Genomic DNA, 23,290 nt, shown 5'->3' with positions numbered 1-23,290 from the left:
AATTACTATACCATATTATTTCTGTTATATGAAGAAAAGAAAAAAAACAAACTTGTCCTTATATGAGGAAAAGAAAAAAACAAACTTGTCTTCTCTATCTCATATGATTGTCAAAGGGTAAAGTAAAACAATAAATGTAAGAGAATAAAATGTTACACATACATTTTTGCTCCAGACATTATAAAATTTGGTGGGCACAATATTCCTTAGAGAATTCTTAGTCTAATAGATATATATATATACTTTATGTGATACAGTTCAAAATCTAAAAATTTTACACAAATTTTAATCTAAGAAAGTCCTTTTTATGCAGCTGTTATTTGATTCACAATATTTTCTTTAAGATCTTAATCCAGAATAGGTGATGATAATTTTCATTCGTAATTTGTATAATTGTATTTTTAAATGTGGTTATACCTTTAAATGATTGATTTTGATTTTTAAAAGAGGGTAGGTCTAGTGAGAAGTATATTCATTCACTAAGCCACCTTGTCCACTCCTGTCATAATTACTATAATATTCATCTATGTTACACTCATTCTAATTTCCACTGAGAAAATAGTTTGATGGGTACTGTCTGGGTTCCTGAGCTGTCAAAGGTGTGGTCCACTTCACTGCAACTTATCTAAGAGGTATGAGCAGCGGTGAACACCCGCTGTGGCACCTGACGAGACAGTCAGAGTGATGAGACAACGAGCAGAATCAGAAGTCTGGTCAGGTTGGGCCAATAACCTGCTGAGTAATTTCCCCAAATCATCTCTCTATGGAATACAGACAAACTTGAAAAAAAAAAGCATACCTCACTCATGGTATTCATATAGTAACAAATGGGGGACTGCAACTTAAACAGCAATTTTAGTATTTTCACAATATTTAACTAGTTTTATCCCAGACAGCATTTTATACTTATCTTAGCCAAAAGGCCGAAAAGTGATCCCCAGACATTTCAAACAAGATTAACTTCTCCTTTTATATATATATATATATATATATATATATATATATAAAACTGTGCTTCAGAACTTTGAGCAGCATAAGATAATCACTAGCTTAATATAATTCAAGCTAAAAGCAAATTAACATTCATGTCTTAGTTCAAACAGTCTCTCTATAGTGAAATGTAGGCTTCTCAAAACACCAAAAATAACTTGAGAATCTCAGGTTGGAAATCAGCTGACTAGATGATTTTTGAAGACCCTTCTCCCTTCAACTCTTCTAGGACTCTCCCCAAAACACCTCCTTGAGCAGGCATGCACATGCACACATACACATGTGTGGGCACATGCACACACCCTCCCTCAGGTCAGACCTGAGGTGCTCTTAATACAAGAGGCACGGTGTGTGTGACCCCACTCCATCCATAAAGGCTGTAAAGATGCTCCTACAAACATCACAAATATCCAGCTATTTAACACTTCATTTATCAAGTAAGCCCTGCATGTAAGTTGCAATACACAGTACACAATCAGACAGAAAAACATACCTTAAAATAAGTAAAATTATTTCTAATCGAAATATTATCTTGAAAAATAAAGGGCAACCACCATAGATAGATTTGCAAACATGTCAACATGATACATGATGAGGGCTCAGAAAGTGTTTAATTTCATTTTTAAATCTATCTGTATCTCACTGGAACTAAATAAATGCTACTTGAACAGTTAACCTTGTACAGAGATACAAAGTTTTTTTCTTTTTCATACTAACTTTTCCTCCTACTGGGATATCTTAGTGGTCAAATGACAGCCTTTATCATATGTTCTTACACATCTGGACCAGGTAACAGAAGCAGCTGGCCCACTTAAACCCTACATTTCAGATACAGAACCCCAGGGTCACAGAACAGAACCCTTCTGTGGATTCTTCCCAAGGGAGATGTAGGTTCATTTTGGAGGAGGGGGATCCAGGGGGGGAGGATGGAAGCCCTGTGCTGACCAGAGCAACAGCCTGTTTTGTTTGCGCATGAAGTCTAGGCCATTATTGAAGAATTACTGAGCAGTTGAGGATTCATCCTTCACCAAGCATGAGCATATCCTTCAAAGTACAGATGTGCTCTCCAGGTACACTCATTGGTTCATTCGAATCACATGAAATAGCGCTGGCAAAACCAAGGTAATGGGCCAGTCCTCTTCCTGGAGGGGCCCCTGGTCTGTTCTCAGGCTGCAGCCTCTCAATTAAGACTCAAAGCAGTTTGTTGTTTTATGTGAGAGGTTCCTCATTCCAGCAGAGCCATTTCTGCCAGGGTTGGATGCTACTTTCAGAGACTCAATTCCTGCCTAAGTGATTTCTTCATAAGGCTAAACTAGAAGGTTGGAGGTAGGCCCTGAGGCATGAAAAGAGGCCAGGCCATGTACGAGCTTCGACCTTTAAACGGGGGCAGTGACTATCAGGTGCTCAACAGTACCGTTCCCTCTCATGGAGGGGCAAATAAGAGGGTGGTAGCAGGGTAGAAAGAACACTCAAACAAGTAAAGAGTGTGAGAAGTGGGAAAATAAGTTTTCTCTGAACTTGTGATGTTAGGAAGACCTTTAACTTGCAGACACAGCAAACAGAACGAACTCGTTGAGTCGGATAAACTGGACTTGAGTGCCCGCGCTTCCCTTGAGAAGCTCCACGTCACTGACGAATCTCTGAATAAGGGCATTTGATGTGAGTTTCTTTGAGAGACTTGCCAAGATGATCCTACGTTATGATTACTTGAGTCACTTCATATTGTATATGAACTTATTAGCACATGAAATGCCAAAAGCCATGTGGTTATTTTAAAGATGATATGGACTCCTACTTAAAGCATATGTTATAATGCTTTATATAAACATCATGTCATTATTAGGACAACTTCAGTTCAAAACTGTCTACATATATTTAATATATACATATACAGAAACACAGTTACATAAACACACAATGTTTTCCTACAATATCTTCTTCCCTAACCAACTCTAAGAGGTTCTTGGATGACAGTCTAGACAATGGCCATCACTCTCAAGGCCAGCTTACCTTAAATAAATCTGCAACTATTCCATAGTCTGCCACTTGAAAAATTGGAGCTTCTGGGTCTTTGTTAATTGCCACAATTGTCTGTGAAATAAAAAGTTTGGCCTTTAAAAGTCAAGAAAGCATACTGCATAGATTGATAGTTCTATTTCAACATCCCTAACAACATATTTATATTGTTGAAAACATCTACAAATAGGATTAATTTGATTCATTTGTGCCAATTTTGTAAATTTAGAAATTTGAGTTGGAACACAACAAAATGATCTCCCATCTCCACCACCAGCTTATCACTGTATAAAAAAGATTTTAAATTGTATTTTTAAGTTCTTTTTTGACTTATGAAAAAAATGTTTAATTTTAGATAAGTAACAAACCAGAAGAGAGGACTCTGGGAAGAGAGCAGAGGCGGAGGCATCAAGAATCTGTCTCCCCACCTATACAGCAATGACAGAATTTGTCTAATGTAACCATTTTGGAACTCTGGAGTCTGTCTACACTTGCGGCTTCCAGGGGAAGGCTTGCATGGTGAACTGCAGCTCTCACCACAGTAGCAACTACCCATCCTCCACCCTCAGCCCCAGGGGCAGGCAGCTGTGAACGTGTTTCTGGAGCAACTTGCATATAGCTTGCAGGAGCCAAAGTGGGCAAAAGGGACCTTGCCCTACAAATACTGGGGATCTGTGTTCACTGAATACTGCTTCTGATCACAGAGGTGCAGAAAAAGAGAAGGGCAGCCATTGCTGTTGTACATCATTGTTGCTCCCTCCACCCACCGTCCAGCTAAAGTTACTTCCAGGGGAGTTAAAGGGTCAGTGCACTTTTTTTTCTGGCTCTCCTTTCATTTTTTTTCCCCTTTTGGGAGCCAGACATTAAAGACTAGGATATTCAAAAGCAACTGCATATACATGGAAAATTACACTGATGACACATGCTCAGGGAAAGGCGCAAGCTCAGAAAAGACCCCAAAAGATCTCAAGTTGATACTGGCACAGAAATAGCCTCCAATAATTAAAAAAAAAAAAAAAACAATAACAAAAAGCGGCAAACTCTGGGGAAAGAGGAGAATCTTAATCTCAGAGTTACCACATTACAAAATTCAAATGGCCAGTTTTCAACTAAAAAAATCAAAAGGCATACAAAGGAACAAGAAAGTAGGGTCCATTCAAAGGAATGAGAAAAATCAACAGATACTGTCCCCAAACAAGACCTGGTGGCAAATCTACTAGAAAAAGACTTCAAAACAAACACCTTAAAGATGTTCAAGAACCAAAGGAAGATGTGGGGAAAGTCAAGAAAACAGTATGTGAACAAAATGGAAATATCAATAGATAGAAAACCTTAAGAGAAACAAAAATATTCTGGAGTCAAAATGTGTAATAACTGTAATGAAAAATTCACTAGAGGGATTTGAAGGCAGATTTGAAGCAGGCAGAAGAAAGAATCAGTAAACTTAAAGTTAGGACAATGGAAATTAACAAGTCTAAAAAACAAAAAAAAAGTGAACAGAGACTCAGAGATCTGTGGGCTACCATCAAGTGGACCAAAACCAGTACTGTGGGAGCCACAGAAGGAGGAGAAATAGAGAAAGGGACAGAGAATATTTGAAGACATAATGGCTGAAAACTTCCCCAATATGATAAAAGACATACTTACTTGGCAGGATAAATACCACGATCATGAAAGACATGAACATAAACATTCAAGAAGCTCAATAAAGTACAAGTAAGATGAACTCAAAGAGATCGAAACCAAGACATATTACAAACTTTCAGAGGCCAAGGAGCAAGAGAATCTTGAAAACAGGAAGAGAGACATGACTCGTTGCAGACAGGATTCTCAGTAAGATCACCAGATTCTCATCGGAAACTCTGGAAGCCCAGAGGCAGTGGGCTGATACACTCAAAGTGCTAAAAGAAAAAAACTATAGACCAAGAATCCTATATCAAAACTGTCCTTCCAATGACATTTTTTGCAGAAATTGAAAAACCCATTCTAAAATTCATATGGGATCTCAAGGGACCCTGAATAAACAATATAGAAAAAGAAGAACAAAGCTAGAGGACTCACATTCCTGATTTCAAAACTTACTAAAAAAGCTATAGTATTGAAACAAGTGTGGTACTGACATAAAGACAGACATACAGACCAATGGAACAAAGCAGCCCAGAAATAAACCCTCACAGCTGTGGCCAAATGATTCCGACAAGGGTGTCAAGACCATTCAACGACAAAAAGACAACTTTTTCAACAAACGGTGTTGGGTAAATTGGATATCCACATACAAAAGAATGACACTGGATCCTAACCTAACACCATATATAAAAATAACCTCAAATGGATCAATGATTTAAATGAAAGACCGAAAACTATAAAACTTAGTAGAAAACAGAGGGCAAAAGCTGCCTGACATTGGTTTTGGCAATAATTTCTTGGATATGACATCAAAGTACAGGTAATAAAAGCTAATTGAGTTTCATGGAAATTAAATTTTATGGATCAAAAGACACTATCAACAAAGTCAAAGAACTACCCAGAGGATAGGAAGAAAAATATTTGCAAATCTTTTTTAGTTTTGGAAGTTAGATATTCAACTTCAAAAAAATATCTGATAAGAGATTAATATATAGAATATATTTTAAAAATTCCTAAACTCAACAGAAAAACAAAAAACTTGATTCAAAAACTGCACAAATGCTTGATGATGGGGGGAGTCTAGTAAACATAATGTTCCTCATGTAATTGTAGATTAATGATACCAAAATAAAAAAAAAATTGCACAAATGAGTTGAATAGCCACTTCTCCAAAGAAAATATACAAATGGACAACGGCACATGAAAAGATGCTCAACATCACTGATCATCAGATAAATCCAAGTCAAAATCCCAATGGCGCCACCTCCCACCCACGAGGATGGCAACTATCAGAAAAACAGGTAAGTGCTGACGAGGATGTGGAGAATTTGGAACCCTTGTGCATTATTGGTGGGAATGTAAAATGGTGCAGCTGCTGTGGAAAACATGATGGCGGTTCCTCAACAAATTAAAAATAGCACGCCATATGATCCGGCAATTCCATTTCTAGGTATATATCCCAGAGAGTTGAAAACAGAGTCTCAAGTACGTATTTTGTACTCCCATATTCACTGCAGCATTATGCACAAGAGCTAAAACATGGAAGCAACCCAGGTTTCCATCAGTGAAAAATGGATAGGCAAAATGTGGTATATACATATAATGGAGTATTATTCAGCCTCAAAAGAAAAGAAGTTCTGACAATTTCTGAAATTCTGTCCAACTAAAACATGGATACCTTGGTCACATGCTAAGTGAAATAAGCCAGTCACAAGAAGACAAATACTGTATGAAGATTCCACTTACATGAGACACTTGTATAGTGTCAAAATCATAAGAAGAACCGTGGCTGCCAGGGGAGGGAGACTGGGAGGTTACTGTTTAATGATGTAGTCTCAGTTTTACAGGATGAAAAAGTGTTCTGGAGATGGATGGTGGTGATGGTTGTACAGAATTATAAATATACTTGACTTCATACCATTGACAGTGTCTACACAATTCTTAATCATACACTTGAAAGTGGTTAAGATGGCAAATTTTGTTTTTTTTGGGGGGTGGAGTATACAAAAAGTCTTGAATTTTACTGTATGTAAATTATATCTCAATAATCTGATTTAAACAAACAAAATGTAACTGGAAAGTTTTGTAGGTCAATGAAGAAATTTAGATTCACTAAATAAAACACACAGATGAAAAATTAAGTAACTTATTTTAGATGTGATGTGCTTTATTCAGTAAGATACTTTGAAGTCTACTTTATCAAATCATATATATTATGATTAGCATAAATTCTCAGCTTATTTCACTTATAAAATAGTTAATATTTTCTATTAGCAATATATAAATTTAAACTTATAATTATAAATGTTAGATTTCAACTTCAAAAAAAAAGTAACATATCTATACCCTAATTCATGGTCTTTGTAGCTCAAACTATTTATCCTTCATATACTGCATTCCATTTAGTATTTAAAAATTATTATCCTGGGTCTACTGTGAGAATATAAAAATTATCTATCTAGTCGGCCTGTCAGTAAAGGAGAATTTTAAAACAAAGACGTTTAAGTCTTTATGTATACAGCAAATAAATATAATAAAACAAGTAAATTACTACATCTCCTAGAAAAACTTCTAAAAGTTCCTCTTATCTCCTATAAAATTTTTAAATGTGAAAAGTTATAGTGACGGATTAGTAACAGACTAAGGAGAAATACTCAAAAAGTTGCTGTGTTTACCAATTACTCTTTAATTAAGATTTATTTATTTATTACAAATAGTTAGCCATTCCCCATTGATGTGTCTAACACCACTGCAACTAAAATTAGTTTTTACTCTAACATGGTATTATTTTGATAGATTATAATAATTCAAATCTGTCGAGGTAAAATTAAATTTCTATCTGCCTATTGCTCTATCTCATAAGAACAGCTGGAACACATTTAAAAAGTATTTTGATATAGTCTGACTTAAAATATAAACTACACAACACATGTGTAATTCCCTTAGAGGGCCTCCGAGGAGCCCCCTAAAAAGATGGGCAAAATATTCCAGAATACTGAGATTGAAGTATAGTCTGGGTACCTGGATCTCAGGTAACAACCAATCCAGTGAAACACGCCATATAAAGATATGTGGCCAGAGACAATAAATGACGGTTTCAATACGAACCTCAAATCCAAAGCACAAGGACAAACATTTTGAATCACAGGCATTGATGTGCATGGAGGTGTTTCTGTTCTGGGAATATGTAGCCTGCTTCACAGCTACTAGCAGAAATTTATTTAATTAACAATGGTTCATGATTTTCCTGGAGGCCACCTAGTTGAACATCTGACAGTTTAATCATCTGAAAGCTTTTTCATTCTACTATATAAAAGTTATAGTTAAAGAAATAGCATATAACTGTGGGCAAAGAATCACTAAAGTATTTAAGAAAAAAGATTTGTGCTGGTTACAGTTTTTCAGATCACTAAAAGAATATTCCTTAATTATCAACTGTAAATGGCTATGATAAAACCTTGCTTATACCTTAGAGCTCTCTAAATATGTCCTTATAAATCCTTGCTCTTTTTCCTTACAGAGCTTTCAAAGCATAAATTATATTTAACCATATTAATATGTATATAGTTCACAAAGTACTTCCATTACATAGACTCATTTGAAATAACAATCGAATCTCTTATTCTTCCAACTATATACCATAGCACTAATTAAAACTGCAGCTTATATGCAATGTAACTATCAGGTTTAAACCAATCACTCTAATACTCCATTTTAGAGCTTAAACAAAATTAAAACCAGATTGTTGTGTCTCTCACATAAGACAGTGAGGACAGGGGCTACGTCTTCTTCATTCAAGCATCACCAGCATGTAGTTCAAGGTTCATGCTTAATAAATATTTGTTGACTGGATGAAGAGGGAAAGCCTTGGCTCAAATTTATTCTTATGAAATGTTCCCTAACACTGGTCTCCCTCCTTCAGCTGTTCCCTTTTTGCTTTCACATACACTGTCTAGGCCATCTCTCCCGCAATCCAGCCCTGTTGGCATGGAATGAGAATTTTCACCAAGATCTTCCTGGCAGGCAGAATCTTTCATCTCTGAAAGCAGAATTCTAGATATGTCTAAATTGGCCAGTCTAAAATCATTTTTTAAGGTTGCTGGTGTTGGAGAGTTTTTTTTTTCTTTAATGCAGCAACAACATTTTCTCCACTGGCACTGCATTTTTCATAGATCAGTAAAGAAATATGTCATCCAACTGTGAAATCTGCCTGGGTTTGGGCCAATCTATTTAGAGGTTACAAGGAGGTAGTGCGTACATTTTTTTCAAGTTAGAAGTTAAACCTGTTAAAAGTTTTATTACCTCTTATATCAAACTTCCATCTGAATGGATAAAAGCAGGAGTGTCAGAGGCATCTCTTGACTTCATGAAAGACTAAGTTCATAATTCAAACTGTATATTGTTACGCATGAATTAATGTGTCATATTCTGAAATATATGTTCAGAGTCATTACCCAGGACTTCCAGATACAGTTAGTCCAAGCAGCATGTTAAAATTGAGTGTGTCCTCTACATACTGTAGTTCTAACTATCACTGAGGTATTAAGATGCTCCAACCTAAAATGTGTCAGTCACATGTTAGCAACAACCTGAGAAGGGGCACCTTGGACTGTTAGGAGACCAGGGTGAAGCAGACAGAGAATCAGGGATCAGAACCTCATAAACTAGTAGGTGGTCAGAAACTCATCAAGTCGTTTTCACCCCACATTTTCTATCCATAGATTGTCAGAGCTGAAAGGAAACTTAGAGATCATTACCCAACACCTGTGTTTACCAAAGAACTGAGGTGCGGAGAGAAAACATCACGCAGTGAACCAGCAGTGGGGCTGGGAGGCTCAGGATTCTTCCCATGACCATGGCATTGCCTCTCCTAAAAATGGTGCCTTCAGACTGTGAACAGCTTATATTTCTTTCTGTTCCTACATCTGTGTTAATATGAATGGTTCATCTACACACATTGCAGCAATGTGGAAACATACAGCGAAACTCAAATTTTAAAACATGAAAACTTTCCTCTTAACATCATTATTGCTGTGTAGTTACCTTGCTGTCTTTCATCCCAGCTAAATGTTGGATGGCTCCGGATATTCCTACAGCAATATAAAGTTCCTGAAACAAAAGAGACCATATCATTAATATGCATTTGTTATGTTAAAATACCTTCCGAAGTATTTGCTATTAGTAAATAAAACAATGCAATATGTATCACTTAAATTATGTGCTCCTCCTTCCCTGATCCCCCTAACCAACAGTCCTCTTCGTCCTCTGCATTCCTGTAATAGTGGCGGTATACTAATAAATATGTGGATGAGGATTACTGGGCATTAACTAGGTGCCAATCACTTTGTTGATTAACATATTACATCAAATGTTTTACTAAACCTCACAATTTCCTGTGAGGGAGTACCTTTTGTCTGTACATTGGGGTGTCATACTTCAACTCATCATTCTGTATGTATCTATTCACCAGGTACACATATTGTATATTAATATATAAACACATATACTCACATATATTAAAATACATTTTGGCAGTAGTTTGCATTCTCTTAGAAGGACATTTGTTAAAATGGTAACTAGGATACATGTATTAAACTTCATGTTTAGAAAAACCAAAATACAAATCAGTTTCAAGAGATTCTAAACATACACACACATGGATGCATGCATGCACCCGATCTCCCTGAGTAAAAAATAACAAACTTCTCAAAGGCATAGGCTGAACCTTTGTATTTCCAGCACCTAATAGAAGGTCCCCACACTGCAGTTTGTAAGTAAATGTTGATAATGATATCATGATGATGTCATTCCCTTTGTAATTACTTCAGTTTATTCTGACTAGAATTTCTTTCATAAAAGTAAGACAGGGACCATGGGCTTAGGCAGGCAGGGTGAGGGCCTCATGAGAAAAAGCAGAGCAAGATGATTATAGTCAGAACAATGTAACAATGTGCAAAGAAGTCCCTGTTGAGACTCTGTGGTAAGCATCACACAAAGTCAGTCACACTAATTTTCTGTACCTATGTGCTGTGTTTCCTTCTCTAATCTTAATCAAGTAATCTTCAACCTAGGAAAAAGATTAATTTAGTAAGCAAGCCCAACTATAAACAGCCCAAGAAGTTAAGAAGTAAGATTCTTAACACACTTTAGCAAACAGGCAACAACGCAGCCCACCTTGGGGGCAGGGAAGGTGGTCTTAACTGACATGCTCCCAGAGGGAAACTGCCATCCTGAGAAAGAATCAGAGCAGCAAATTTCTTCTGTTACTCATCAAAAATGAGCATTCTGGGACCACTCAACAAGTCTGCACACCTAGCACTTTACCCCCATTCCTGAATCCTCAACTGTGCATAAAACCCCTAGACAACGAGCTAACCATGGGCTCTCTTGTCCCCTCCTGACGTGAGCCGGGAGCTCTGTCCTCTCACTTTATCTCTAAATAAAAGCCTCTAACCTTGCTCTCATACTTTGGGAGTTTGCAAAGTTCATCCTTTTACTCTGTGAGCAAGAGCCCCAGCATCAAAAGGATATTAATTAAATTGTTAATCAAAATATACTTATTAAATCTCACATTCAGGAAAACCAGGCCAACAAGTTCTAATGTAAAGATTTTCAAAGCAAGTTATTTAGACGGACAGATTGAAACGGTTTCATTAACCCCTCTCCTAAGTATACTTACTAAGCAAGCACCGGAAAGGATCAACAGTTCTGAAAACCAGTCCTCCAGACATACATGTGTACATTAAAATTCAACAAGTCTGAAAAGGCTTTCCATTTACATCATAAAAAGATAATGAAAATGTTGATTCACTCTGGCAGAAAACATGTACATAAACCTCATATAAACAGAATCCACTCCCTCCACACACAGAATTGAGTATCTTCATCTTTGACCATAAATGTCACTAAGGAAATAACAGATTCTGGGCCAAAGCAAACCAGAGACAGATGATTCCAAGGGCACTTCTGCCTTTCTGAGGGGCATAAACAGTCCATATTAAGCCCACATGACCAACAGTACCTTATTTTACTGTCTTGCAAAAATGGTTCTCTGAATAAATTAAAAACATTAAAAAGTCCATTTAAAACATGTACAGGCAATTAGACTAATATCATAGGATACTGCCTTATGGTTCAGAAAGCATCTTTGTATTTCAATAATAATAATTAGTATGTACAAAACTCTCCACAGATGCTAATTTAGGGAGCACTTTAAGACATTGCTTCACAACACAATAAGGCAATCCCTGCCCTGAGGCACTTTCCTTCTAAACCAGAGAGTAAAATAATTTGGGGAGAAAATGAGAGGCAATGTAGGGGAGAACAGCAATTAAGCATTCAAAAAGAGGTAGATTAAAGAATGGAACAAAGAAGAAAGGAGGGGTAATTCTAGTATCCGTAGCAGAGGTAAAATTCTAGTATCCGTAGCAGAATCTATAAAAGTGAGACTAGCTCACCCTACATGGCTGGTAGCAGTTTGGGTTGGTCATTCTGCAATTCAGTAACGGGGACTAGTGGGAAGACATAAAGCCACAGGATAGTAAGAGAAGACCAGAGATTATTCTGAAATACAAAGGACAGCACTTCAATCAAACAAGAAACAGCAAAAGACAGCACGAATCCCTTTTCCTCTGCTAAACCTAAGAAAAGACTACAGCTAGAACCAACCCAAGAACCCAGGGGCTGGGGTCTAAACTACTTTATGGTGGGCTGAGATGGAAACAGGAATGGGGTTAAGAATGCAGGGTCTGAGTCTCACTGCATAGGTTTAAATCCCAGCTCAGCCACCTGATAGACAAAGGACCTTGAGCGAGTTATTCAAGCTCTCGAGGCCTCAGTTTGCTCAACTGAAAAACCGGGATTATAAGAATCCCCACTTGATAAGGTATGGTTAGACTTCAGTCTCTGGTTCCCCAAGACAATGGTGCGCCACCTCTGACTCGAGGCTTGTTGAAATATTGAGTTTCTTAGCGCACTACGTGGCGAGGTAGACTCCCGGGGTGGTCTCTGTGCTACCATTTACAGCCCAGCAGGTTGTACACTTAACAACTCTGGAGGGCTTTCTTACCAGAGTCAATATTGATCTGTATTTTTGTTTACTCTTATACACACACACACACACACACACACACACACACACACACACACACACACTTATTTATTTATTTATTTATTTATTTATTTACTAGTGCTAATTATTTCTTTTTTGGGTATCATTAATATACACTTACATGAACAACATTGTGGTTACGAGATTCCCCCCATTATCAAGGCCCCATCACAAACCCCATTACAGTCACTGTCCATCAGTATAGTAAGATGCTGCAGAATCACTACTTGTCTTCTCTGTGTTGTACTGCCTTCTCCATGCAATCCCCACTACATTATGTGTACTAATCATAATGCCCCTTTTTCCCCTTATCCCTCCCTTCCCACCCATCCTCCCCAGTCCCTTTCCCTTTGGTAACTGTTAGTCCATTCTTGGGTTCTGTGATTCTGCTGTTTTGTTCCTTCAGTTTTTTCTTTGTCCTTATACTCCACAGATCAGTGAAATCATCTGATACTTGTCTTTCTCTACCTGGCTTATTTCACTGAGCATAATACCCTCTAGCTCCATCCATGTTGTTGCAAATGGTAGGATTTGGTTTCTTCTTATGGCTGAATAATATTCCATTGTGTATATGTACCACATCTTCTTTATTCATTCATTTACTGATGGACACTTAGGTTGCTTCCATTTCTTGGCTATTGTAAATAGTGCTGCGATAAACATAGGGGTGTATTTGTCTTTTTCAAATTGGGCTGCTGCATTCTTAGGGTAAATTCCTAGAAGTGGGATTCCTGGGTCAAATGGTATTTCTATTTTGAGCTTTTTGAGGAACCTCTATACTGCTTTCCACAATGGTTGAACTAATTTACATTCCCACCAGCAGTGTAGGAGGGTTCCCCTTTCTCCACAACCTCGCCAACATTTGTTGTTGTTGTTTGTCATTTCAATGGTGGTGATCCTTACTGGTGTGAGGTGATATCCCATTGTGGTTTTAATTTGCATTTCTCTGATGATTGGCGATGTGGAGCATCTTTTCATGTGCCTGTTGGCCACCTGAATTTCTTTTTTGGAGAAGTGTCTGTTCAGATTCTCTGCCCATTTGTTAATTGGGTTATCTGTTTTTTGTTCGTTGAGGTGCATTAGCTCTTTGTATATTTTGGATGTCAACCCCTTACAGGGATTGCACTGAATATATTCTCCCATACTGTAGGATGCCTTTTAGTTCTAGTGATGGTGTTCTTTGCTGTACAGAAGCTTTTTAGTTTGATATAGTCCCACTTGTTCATTTTTGCTTTTGTTTCCCTGCCTGGGGAGATATGTTCATGAAGAAGCTGCTCATGTTTATATTCAAGAGAGTTTTACCTATATTTTCTTCTAAGAGTTTTATGGTTTCATGACTTACATTCAGGTCTTTGATCCATTTTCAGTTTACTTTTGTCTATGACATTACACAGTAACCCAGTTTCATGCAGCTGTCCAGTTTTGTCAACACCAGCTGTTGAAGAGGCTGTCATTTCCCCATTGTATGTCCGTGGCTCCTTTATCGTATATTAATTGACCATATATGTTTGGGTTAATATCCCAACTGGACTCTCTATTCTGTTCCACTAGTCTGTGGGTCTGTTCTTGTGCCAGCACCAAATTGTCTTAATTACTGTGGCTTTGTAGTATAGCTTGAAGTTGGGAAGCAAGATCCCCCCTGCTTTATTCTTCCTTCTCAGGACTGCTTTGGCTATTTGGGGTCTTTTGTGGTTCCATACGAATTTTAGAATTATTTGTTCCAGTTCATTGAAGAATGCTGTCAGTATTTTGATAGGGATTGCACTGCATCTATAGATTGCTTTGGGCAGGATGGCCATTTTAATAATATTAATTCTACCTATCCAAGAGCATGGGATGAGTTTCCATTTATTAGTGTCCTCTTTAATTTCTCTTAGGAGTGTCTTGTAGTTTTCAGGGTATGATCTGCATTTTTACTACAATTATTTTCCAACAGATGGCAGTAAACAAACTGGAAAAAGGGATACTTTTTTCCTATTTCATACAAAGGTTACAGGGACTAGTAGAAGTACAGGACAGCCAGAATCCCCTGTGATATAAACAGTTATTTTCTAAGTATGTCATAAGAGGAAAATGTTGAGAGGCACTAGCTAACTATGATTTTACATTTGTTGAACTGGAATGTTAGTATATAAGACAACTAATTCTTTGTCCTGTAACAACAACACACATTAAGGTAAAAATCATAAAAATCTGTAATCCAATATAGGAAAAATTCAAAATCAAAGAAAAAATTCACAGGGTTCTGATTTCTTATGCGAGCCCACACTTTCTATACCGAGAAGTGGAAAGGCCTTGAGAACAGGAAGCGGTGAGGGACCAGTGCCCTGTGTGGTCACCTGTACCTTCCACCACACAGGGGCCTGCTCTCTTGCAGCCTATTCCACCTGCTCCTGCTTGCTTGGTCCCTGAGACAGAACAAGGTTTTAAAAGCAGGTTTTATTGGTCCTAGCTTGATAAATCTGCACACCTGAAAAACAGAAAGACAACGGAATGAAATCTTAATACTCTTACAAGCACCTAACCAATCTGTGGACTCAACGTGGTAAGAGTGTTCTATGGTGGATGGCTTTGGTTTTGGTTGCTTTCTTCAGAAAGAATGAATTAACGTCATTCCTTCTTTATCCCAACTTTGTGCAGAAAAGCTGTCATTCCAAGAGGTATTATCTGAGTCTTGCTCTCCAGAGGATTTTAGTGCAGAAGCCAAGGAGAATGTTGTCTCTTACTTGCATATTGTGATTTCTGCCTAACATTGTAAATTCAAAAGTTACATACAACATAAACATGTGAACCACAAATTTAATTTCAAACTTCCTATTAGCTACATTACATAAGAAGAAACAGGTGAAACTAATTTTAATAATATAAATCTCAATTTAGACTAGCCAAATTTCAAATGCTCCATAGCCACATGTAGGGTTACTGTGTTGGACAGCACAGATCCAAGATAATTTTAGAACACGCTGAAAAGAGCCTTCTTGTAAGCTACATGAGGATACGGTAGTGCATGGTTTGACAGTAGATCTAGAGATAGATGACATTAGTCTCATGTGTCTGCTTGGCTTGTACTGGCTTAGAACAAGATCATTCACAGGTTGTTTTAAATTCAGAGAGAACAAGAAAGGAAAGTCAGCAGTGTGACAAAGCTAAGATGAGAGTAGACAATAAAATGTCAAAACTAGATAACAAAACCCATCAAATTTCAGGTAGTAAGACCATTAGAGGAAAGCCAAAAGCAGATGAACTACAGGTTTAATACAATAAATTGACACTCTGGAAAGAAATTCTCTATCAAACTTTGTTCTCTAGCTAGTTACATTTTTTTCTTAAAACTCTAAAAGGACTTGAAAAATCTGTCCTTAAAAACACTCTTTTCAAAGATGAGTAGATAATGAGTCCAAAAAAAAAAAAAAAAAGGAAATTTAAAAACATCTGGAACAAAACACCAAAAGAGGAGTATATAAGAACCTATGGATGCAGCTAAAGTGCTACTTAGAAACATATTTTAACCTTAATATTTCTACTAGAAACAAGGATGATAGAAAATTAATAAGATCTCAACTCAAAAAAGTTGAAAATAAGCAAGTATAAGAAATCACTACATTTATTCACTCGCCATTATAACTAAGTAAGTAAGATCAGAGAGACATGGGCTCGGACTGACTCTTCCACTTACCATCTGTGTTCCGGGGCAAGTTACACGACCTCTGAAAGGCTCAATTTCCTCATGTGTAAAATGGAGATGAATACCTGCCTCTGGTAGTATTGTTATGATTACTAAATAACACAATGCATTTGAGCTGCTCAAAATACAACAGATAGTACTATTAACACTATTACTATCCCATTATTACTAAGTAATCACTAAATCTTTAAACTAGAAAGTGCCAACTAGCACATATAAATTTTACTTTAAAATGGCAACTATTACTATTTTAAGGAAAGCTTGACATAATTCTTCTGGGGATAATGTATTGAGAAAGTTTCTTTTCACTGATACCTGTTAGTTTTGTTTTTGCATTTAGTACTAGCTATAAAGTCAGAATTTTTACCCAACTTCTAACTCAAGTGCTGGCTAGCCTAGGAAGTTGGGGTAAATTTCTTACAAAATTCCAATACCATGTGCATACAGGGACACTGTTGGGTAAATAGAAGTTTTCAACTAGAATTTCTCCCCTGGCCTTGACAGTGATACGCGCATAAGGGCTGTTTGCATATCAATGTGATGCTTACAGAGGAGGCTCACAGGTCCCTCAGGGACTGCCAGTCTGGGGTTAAGGGACGGAGAGTAAGGCCACTGTCTCCTCCCCTCTGCTCCTGGTACATAATTGGTCCCTGCCAGTCACCAGGGACCAGACCATTGAGTTCCTCCCGGAGAAGGAGGGGTGAGAGGGGAAAGCAGGGCATGTGCCCCGACCAGAGGGACCCAGCTTGGGGAGCTAAGCCCAGCAAGAGGGGGGTGGGGAGCGCTGGCTAGAGAGAGAGGAATGCGCGGGGAAAGGGGCAGGGACTTAGCCGTGAGAAATAAAAAATCTTTCCCCGACCTCTCACCCTTGTTATCCTTTGGTCTTATTGAATTCATAATTTGCCCTGGTTGGGGAACCCACTTCCCCCCAGACTGGCAGGTACATATCTAGATGCAGGTACCAAGACAGTTCAAATTGGTCATATAAAATATACATACATGTTACATATTTAGTTGAAATTAAATGAGTTTGATGTAAACTCATACATTCAATTTTTTCTGGATTGTAACAGTATTCTGCCTTTAGCCACTCAGATCTGTTTTACTTTAAACAAAGTAGAAAGATTTAAACATTTACTTTTCTGCTTAAATGAGATATGAATATGAGCAGACTGCCTCAGTCTGGAGCTTTCAACGTTAAAAAAAAGCCAATATTACTTCATCTCTTTAAAAATTAGGTTTGAAATTTTTACTAAGAGTCTCCCTTTGTAGAATTGGTTGGTAGAACATAAAAAACTACATTTCTTCAAAGATAAAAATTTTTAAAGGCACCATATAAATAGTTCTACCTAGAGTTCAGAGATCCAATGTCATGTGCGCTAGAACAGCGCCCCAGTGACTGCCTTGAACAGGGTGGGTTTTACAAAATGGCAAATGCTCTCTCAACCTTTTTTACTCAAAACACTATAGAGGCATATCCTAAAACAGCAACTGTAAACACAAAACTCAAACACAGAACAAATGCCAGGTTAGGAGTTAAATGGAATTTATCAAACCAAATAATCGATGTGTCTTTGAGAGTAGATTAGCTGAAATACATTTTGTAATCACTGCAAGTCTCCTGTGGATTAATACTGCTATATTTCACATTGCTGCTCATTGAAAAGGCCAATCTATGTCCTCTGTTTGCCAAATTGTGTTTAAGTCTCTTCTCTTTTTGGAAGAGGCCCTAAAATACAAAGTACAACTATCTATGGCTCTTTTCTCAAACAGTTCTCTGCCCATATTATGAAATTCTCAGGCAAGATTATAGCTAAACTGAGTTGTATAAGAAAGGAGGACTTTACCCACACTCTTGGTTTGAAGCTGGAAGTATGTCCCATCTGTCAGACAATGTCTCCTGTATTAGGACTACCTCAGGATTTATAAGGAATTCAAGATGTGGCATTACAGTTACATGAATTATCTGTAATTACACTGTGCTTTACAAACATTCTCTCACTTAACTATGACAATAACTCTATGGGGTGAATATTATTTCCATTTTATAAAAGAGAAAGCACACGTTTGGGCAGGCTTGGCAAGTAGTCCAAGGTTAAACACTCTTAGTAAAAGGCAGGCTTCTTATCCAAGTCCTTTGATTTTTCTCTTTTTTCATTGAATTTTAATTGACATACATTATTATAGTAGCTTCAGGTGTACAAGATAGTGATTAGACATTTTTATACATTATGCAATGGGCACCACAATAAATCTAGCTACTGTATGTCACCATACAAAGTTATTACAATGTTATTGACTATATTCCCTATGCTGTATATTACATCCCAGTGACTTAGTTTATAACTGTTTATTTTGTACCTCTTAATCCCCTTATTTCACTGGTCCCCAAACTCCCCTCCCCAGTGACAACCACCAGTTTGTTCTCTGTGTCATGAGTCTGTTTATTTTTTAGATTCCACATATAAGTAAAATAAACAGTATTTATCCTTGCTGCCTGACTTACTTCACTTAGCATAATATCTTCTAGGTCCATCCATGTTGTCACAAATGGCAGGATTTCATTCTTCCTTATGGATGAATAATATTCCTTTGTGTGTGCATACATATATATGCCACATCCTCTTCATCCAGTCATTCACTGGTGGGTGGACATTTGCCTATCTAGGCTACTGTAAACAAGGCTGCAATGAGCACAGGATTACATGTATCTTTTCAAATTAGTTTTCATATTCTTTGTATAAATAACCAGAAGTGGAATTGCTGGGTATTATGTTAGTCCTATTTTGATTTTTGGAGGACCCTCCACACTGTTTTCTACTGTGACTGCACCAATTAACATTCCCACCAACAGTGCACGAAGGTTCCCTTTTCTCCACATCTTTGCCAACAATTGTTATTTTGTGTGTTTTTGATAGTAGCCATTCTGACAGGTGTGAGGTGGTATCTTACTGTGGTTTTGATTTGCATTTCCCTGATGATTAGTGATGTTGACTATCTTTTCATGTGCCTGTTCACCATCTCTATGTGTCTTCATTGAGAAAATGTCTATTCAGGTTCTTTGTCCACTTTTTAATCAGGCTGTTTGTTTTCTTGTTATTGAGTTGTATGAATTCTTTATATATCTTGGTTATCAACCCCTCATCAAATATACAGTTTGAAAGTATCTCCTCCCATTCAGTAGGTTGGTTGCCTTTTTGTCTTGATACTTTCTTTAACTGTGTAAAAAGCTTTTTAGTTTGATGTAGTAGCATATGTTTATTTCTGTCTTTGTTGCCCTTGCCTGCAGAGACATATCCGAGAAATACTGCTAATACCAATGTCAAAGAGCTTACTGCCCATTTCTTCTAAGAGTTTTATGGTTTCAGGCCTTATATTTAAGTCTTCAATCAATCTTTACTTTACTTTTGTACATAGTATAAGAAAGTACCCACTCCCATTCTTCTGTATATAGCTGTCCAGTTGTTCCAACACAATTTATTAGAGACTATCTATTCCCCATTGTATTTTCTTGCCTCTTTTGTCCTATATTAATTGACTGTGTAAGTGTAGGTTTTCTCCTGAGTCCTCTATTCTGTTCCATTGATCTATGTATCTGTTTTGTGCCAGTATCACATTGTTTTGATTACTATAGCTTTGTAGTATAGTTTGAAATCCAGGTTTGTTCCTCTTTCTCAACATTGCTTTAGCCATTCAGGATCCTTTGTGGTTCCGTACAAAGCTTAGGATTGTTTCAAGTTCTATGAAAAATGCCACTGGTATTTTGATTAGGATTGCACTGAATCAGTAGATTGCTTTGGTTAGTATGGATATTTTAACAATATTAATTCTTCCAATCCATGAGCACAGTGTATTTTTCCATCTATTTGTATCATCTTTAATTTCATTCATCTGTGTCTTACAGTTTTAAAGCACAGGTCTTTCACCTCCAAGGTTAAATTTATTACTATGTATTTTATTCTTTTTGATGAATTGTAAATGGGATTACTTAAAATTTCTCTTTCTGATAGTTCATTATAGAATATGTACAGAAATGCAACAGATGGACTTCACTTTTTGCCTTCTCTGTGCTACACTGTTTTCCCCATGATCCCCCACACCATGTGTACTAAACATAATACCCCTCAATCCCCTTCTCCCTACCTCCCCACCTGCCCTCCCAGGCCCCTCCCCTTTGGTAGCCCCTAGTCCCTTCTTGGGTTCTGTGAGTCTGCTGCTGTTTTGTTCCATCAGTTTTGCTTAGTTGTTATACTCCACAAATGAGGGAAATCATTTGGCACTTGTCTTTCTCTGCCTGGCTTATTTCACTGAGCATAATATCCTCCAGTTCCATCCATGGTGTTGCACATAGTAGGGTTTGTTTCTTTCTTATGGCTGAATAGTATTCCATTGTGTATATGTACCACCTCATCTTTATCCATTCATCTACTGATGGACACTTAGGGTGCTTCCATATCTTGGCTATTGTAAATAGTGCTGCGATAAACATACGGGTGCATCTGTCTTTTTGAATCTGAGAACTTGTATTCTATGGGTAAATCACAACGAGTGGAATTCCTGGGTCAAACGGTATATCCCTTTTTAGTTTATAGCTTTCCACAATGGTGAACTAGCTTACATTCTCACCAGCAGTATAGGAGGGTTCCCCGTTCTCTGCATCCTCGCCAGCATTTGTTGTTCTTAGTCATTTTGATGCTGGCCATTCTAACTGGTGTGAGGTGATAGCTCATTGTGGTTTTAATTTGCATTTCCCTGATGATTAGTGATGTGGAGCATCTTTTCATGTGTCTGTTGGCCATGCAAATTTCTTCTTTGGAGAACTGTCTCTTCATAGCCACTGCCCATATTTTAATTGGGCTATTTGCTTTTTTGGTGTTGAGGCATGTGAGTTCTTTACATATTTGGAATATTAACCCCTTGTTGCGTATGTCATTGACAAATATATTCTCCCCCACTGTAGGATGCCCTTTTGTACTACTGATGGTGTCCTTTGCCATACAGAAGCATTTTAGTTTGTAGTCCCATGTGTTCATTTTTGCTTTTGCTTCCCTTGCTCAAGGAGATGCCCTCAGGAAGAAGTTGCTCATGTTTATATTCAGGAGATTTTTGCCTATGTTGTCTTCTAAGAATTTTATGGTTTCATGACTTACATTCAGCTCTTTGATCCATTTTGAGTTTACTTTTGTGTATGGGGATAAACAATAATCCACTTTCATTCTCTTACATGTAGCTCTCCAGTTTTGCCAACCTGTTGAAGAGGCTGTCATTTCTACACTGTATGTCCATAGCTCTTTTATCGCACATTAATTGACCATATATGCTTGGGTTTATATCTGGGCTCTCTAGTCTGTTCCACTGGTCTAGTGTTCTGTCCTTGGGCCAGTACTCAATTGTCTTGATTACTGTGGCTTTGTAGTAGAGCTTGAAGTTGGGGAACATAACCCCTACCCTCAGCTTTATTCTTCCTTCTAGGTATTGCTTTGGTTATTCAGGGTCTTTTTTGGTTCCATATGAATTTTAGAACAATTTGCTCTAGTTCGCTGAAGAAAGCTGTTGGAATTTTGATAGAGATTGCATTGAATCTGTAGATTGCTTTAGGCAGGTTGGCCATTATGAAAATATTCATTCTTCCTATCCAGGAGCATGGGATGTATTTCCATTTATTGATACCTTCTTTAATTTCTCTCATAAGTGTCTTGTAGTTTTCAAAGTATAGGTCTTTCACTTCCTTGGTTAGGTTTATTCCTAGGTATTTTATTCTTTTTGATGCAATTCTGAATGAAATTGTTTTCCTGATTTCTCTTTCTGCTAGTTCATCATTAGTGTATAGGAATGCAGCAGATTTCTCTGTATTAATTTTGTATCCTACAACTTTGCTGAATTCAGATATTAGATCTAGTAGTTTGGGAGTGGATTCTATAGGCTTTTTAATGTACAATATCATGTCATTTGCAAACAGGGACAGTTTGAGTTCTTCCTTGCCAATCTGGAAGTCTTTTATCTCTTTGTGTTGTCTGATTGCCGTGGCTAGGGCCTCCAGAACTATGTTGAATAAAAGTGGGGAGAGTGGGCATCCTTGTCTTGTTTCCAATCTTAAAGGAAAAGCTTTCAGCTTCTTACTGTTAAGTATGATGTTGGCTGTGGGGTGTCCTATATGGCCTTTATTATGTTGAGGTACTTGCCCTCTATGACCATTTTGTTGAGAGTTTTTATCATGAGTGGATGTTAAATTCTGTCAAATGCTTTTTCAGCATCTATGGAGACAATCATGTGGTTTTTGTCCTTCTTTTTGTTGATGTGGTGGATGATGTTGATGGATTTTTGAATGCTGTAACATCCTTGTATCCCTGGGATGAATCCCACTTGATCATGATGGATGATCTTTGTGATGTATTTTTGAAATCAGTTTGCTAATATTTTGTTGAGTATTTTTTGCATCTATGTTCATCAGGGATATTGGTCTGTAATTTTCTTTTTTTGTGGTGTCTTTGCCTGGTTTTGGTATTAAGAGTCATTTTGGCCTCATAGAATGAGTTTGGGAGTATTCTCTCCTTTCCTATTTTTTGGAAAACTTTATGGAGGATGGGTATTAGGTCTTCACTAAATGTTTGATAAAATTCAGCAGTGAAACCATCTGGTTCAGTGGTTTTGTTCTTAGGTAGGTTTTTGATTTCTTTGCTGGTAATTGATCTATTTAGATTTTCTGTTTCTTCCTGGGGCAGCCTTGTAAGGCTGTATTTTTCTAGAAAGTTGTCCATTTCTTCTAGGCTATCCAGTTTGTTACCATATAATTTTTCATAGCATTCTCTCATAATTCTTTGTATTTCTGTGGTGTCCATAGTGATTTTTCCTTTCTCATTTCT

The 23,290-nt window shown here is 37.3% G+C and overlaps 1 protein-coding gene across 2 annotated transcripts in view; it reads right to left on the bottom strand.

Moving 5' to 3' along the window:
- The window catches only part of ETFA (electron transfer flavoprotein subunit alpha), a 116,588-nt gene that overhangs the window by 3,960 nt on the left and 89,338 nt on the right, over positions 1-23,290 (bottom strand). For both annotated transcript variants that reach the window (XM_073212233.1, XM_073212232.1), the window contains 2 exons: positions 9,676-9,741; positions 3,001-3,081 (listed from right to left, as the gene is read on the bottom strand). In XM_073212233.1, coding sequence (XP_073068334.1) covers positions 3,001-3,081; positions 9,676-9,741 — 147 coding nt within the window. The remainder of the gene's footprint in view (positions 1-3,000; positions 3,082-9,675; positions 9,742-23,290) is intronic.

This window comes from Manis javanica, chromosome 8 (assembly GCF_040802235.1).
Source record: "Manis javanica isolate MJ-LG chromosome 8, MJ_LKY, whole genome shotgun sequence".
NCBI classification, from domain to species: Eukaryota; Metazoa; Chordata; class Mammalia; order Pholidota; family Manidae; genus Manis; species Manis javanica.
The sequence above is the reverse complement of the archived record's forward strand: the minus strand, read 5'-3'. Positions and strand labels throughout refer to the sequence as shown.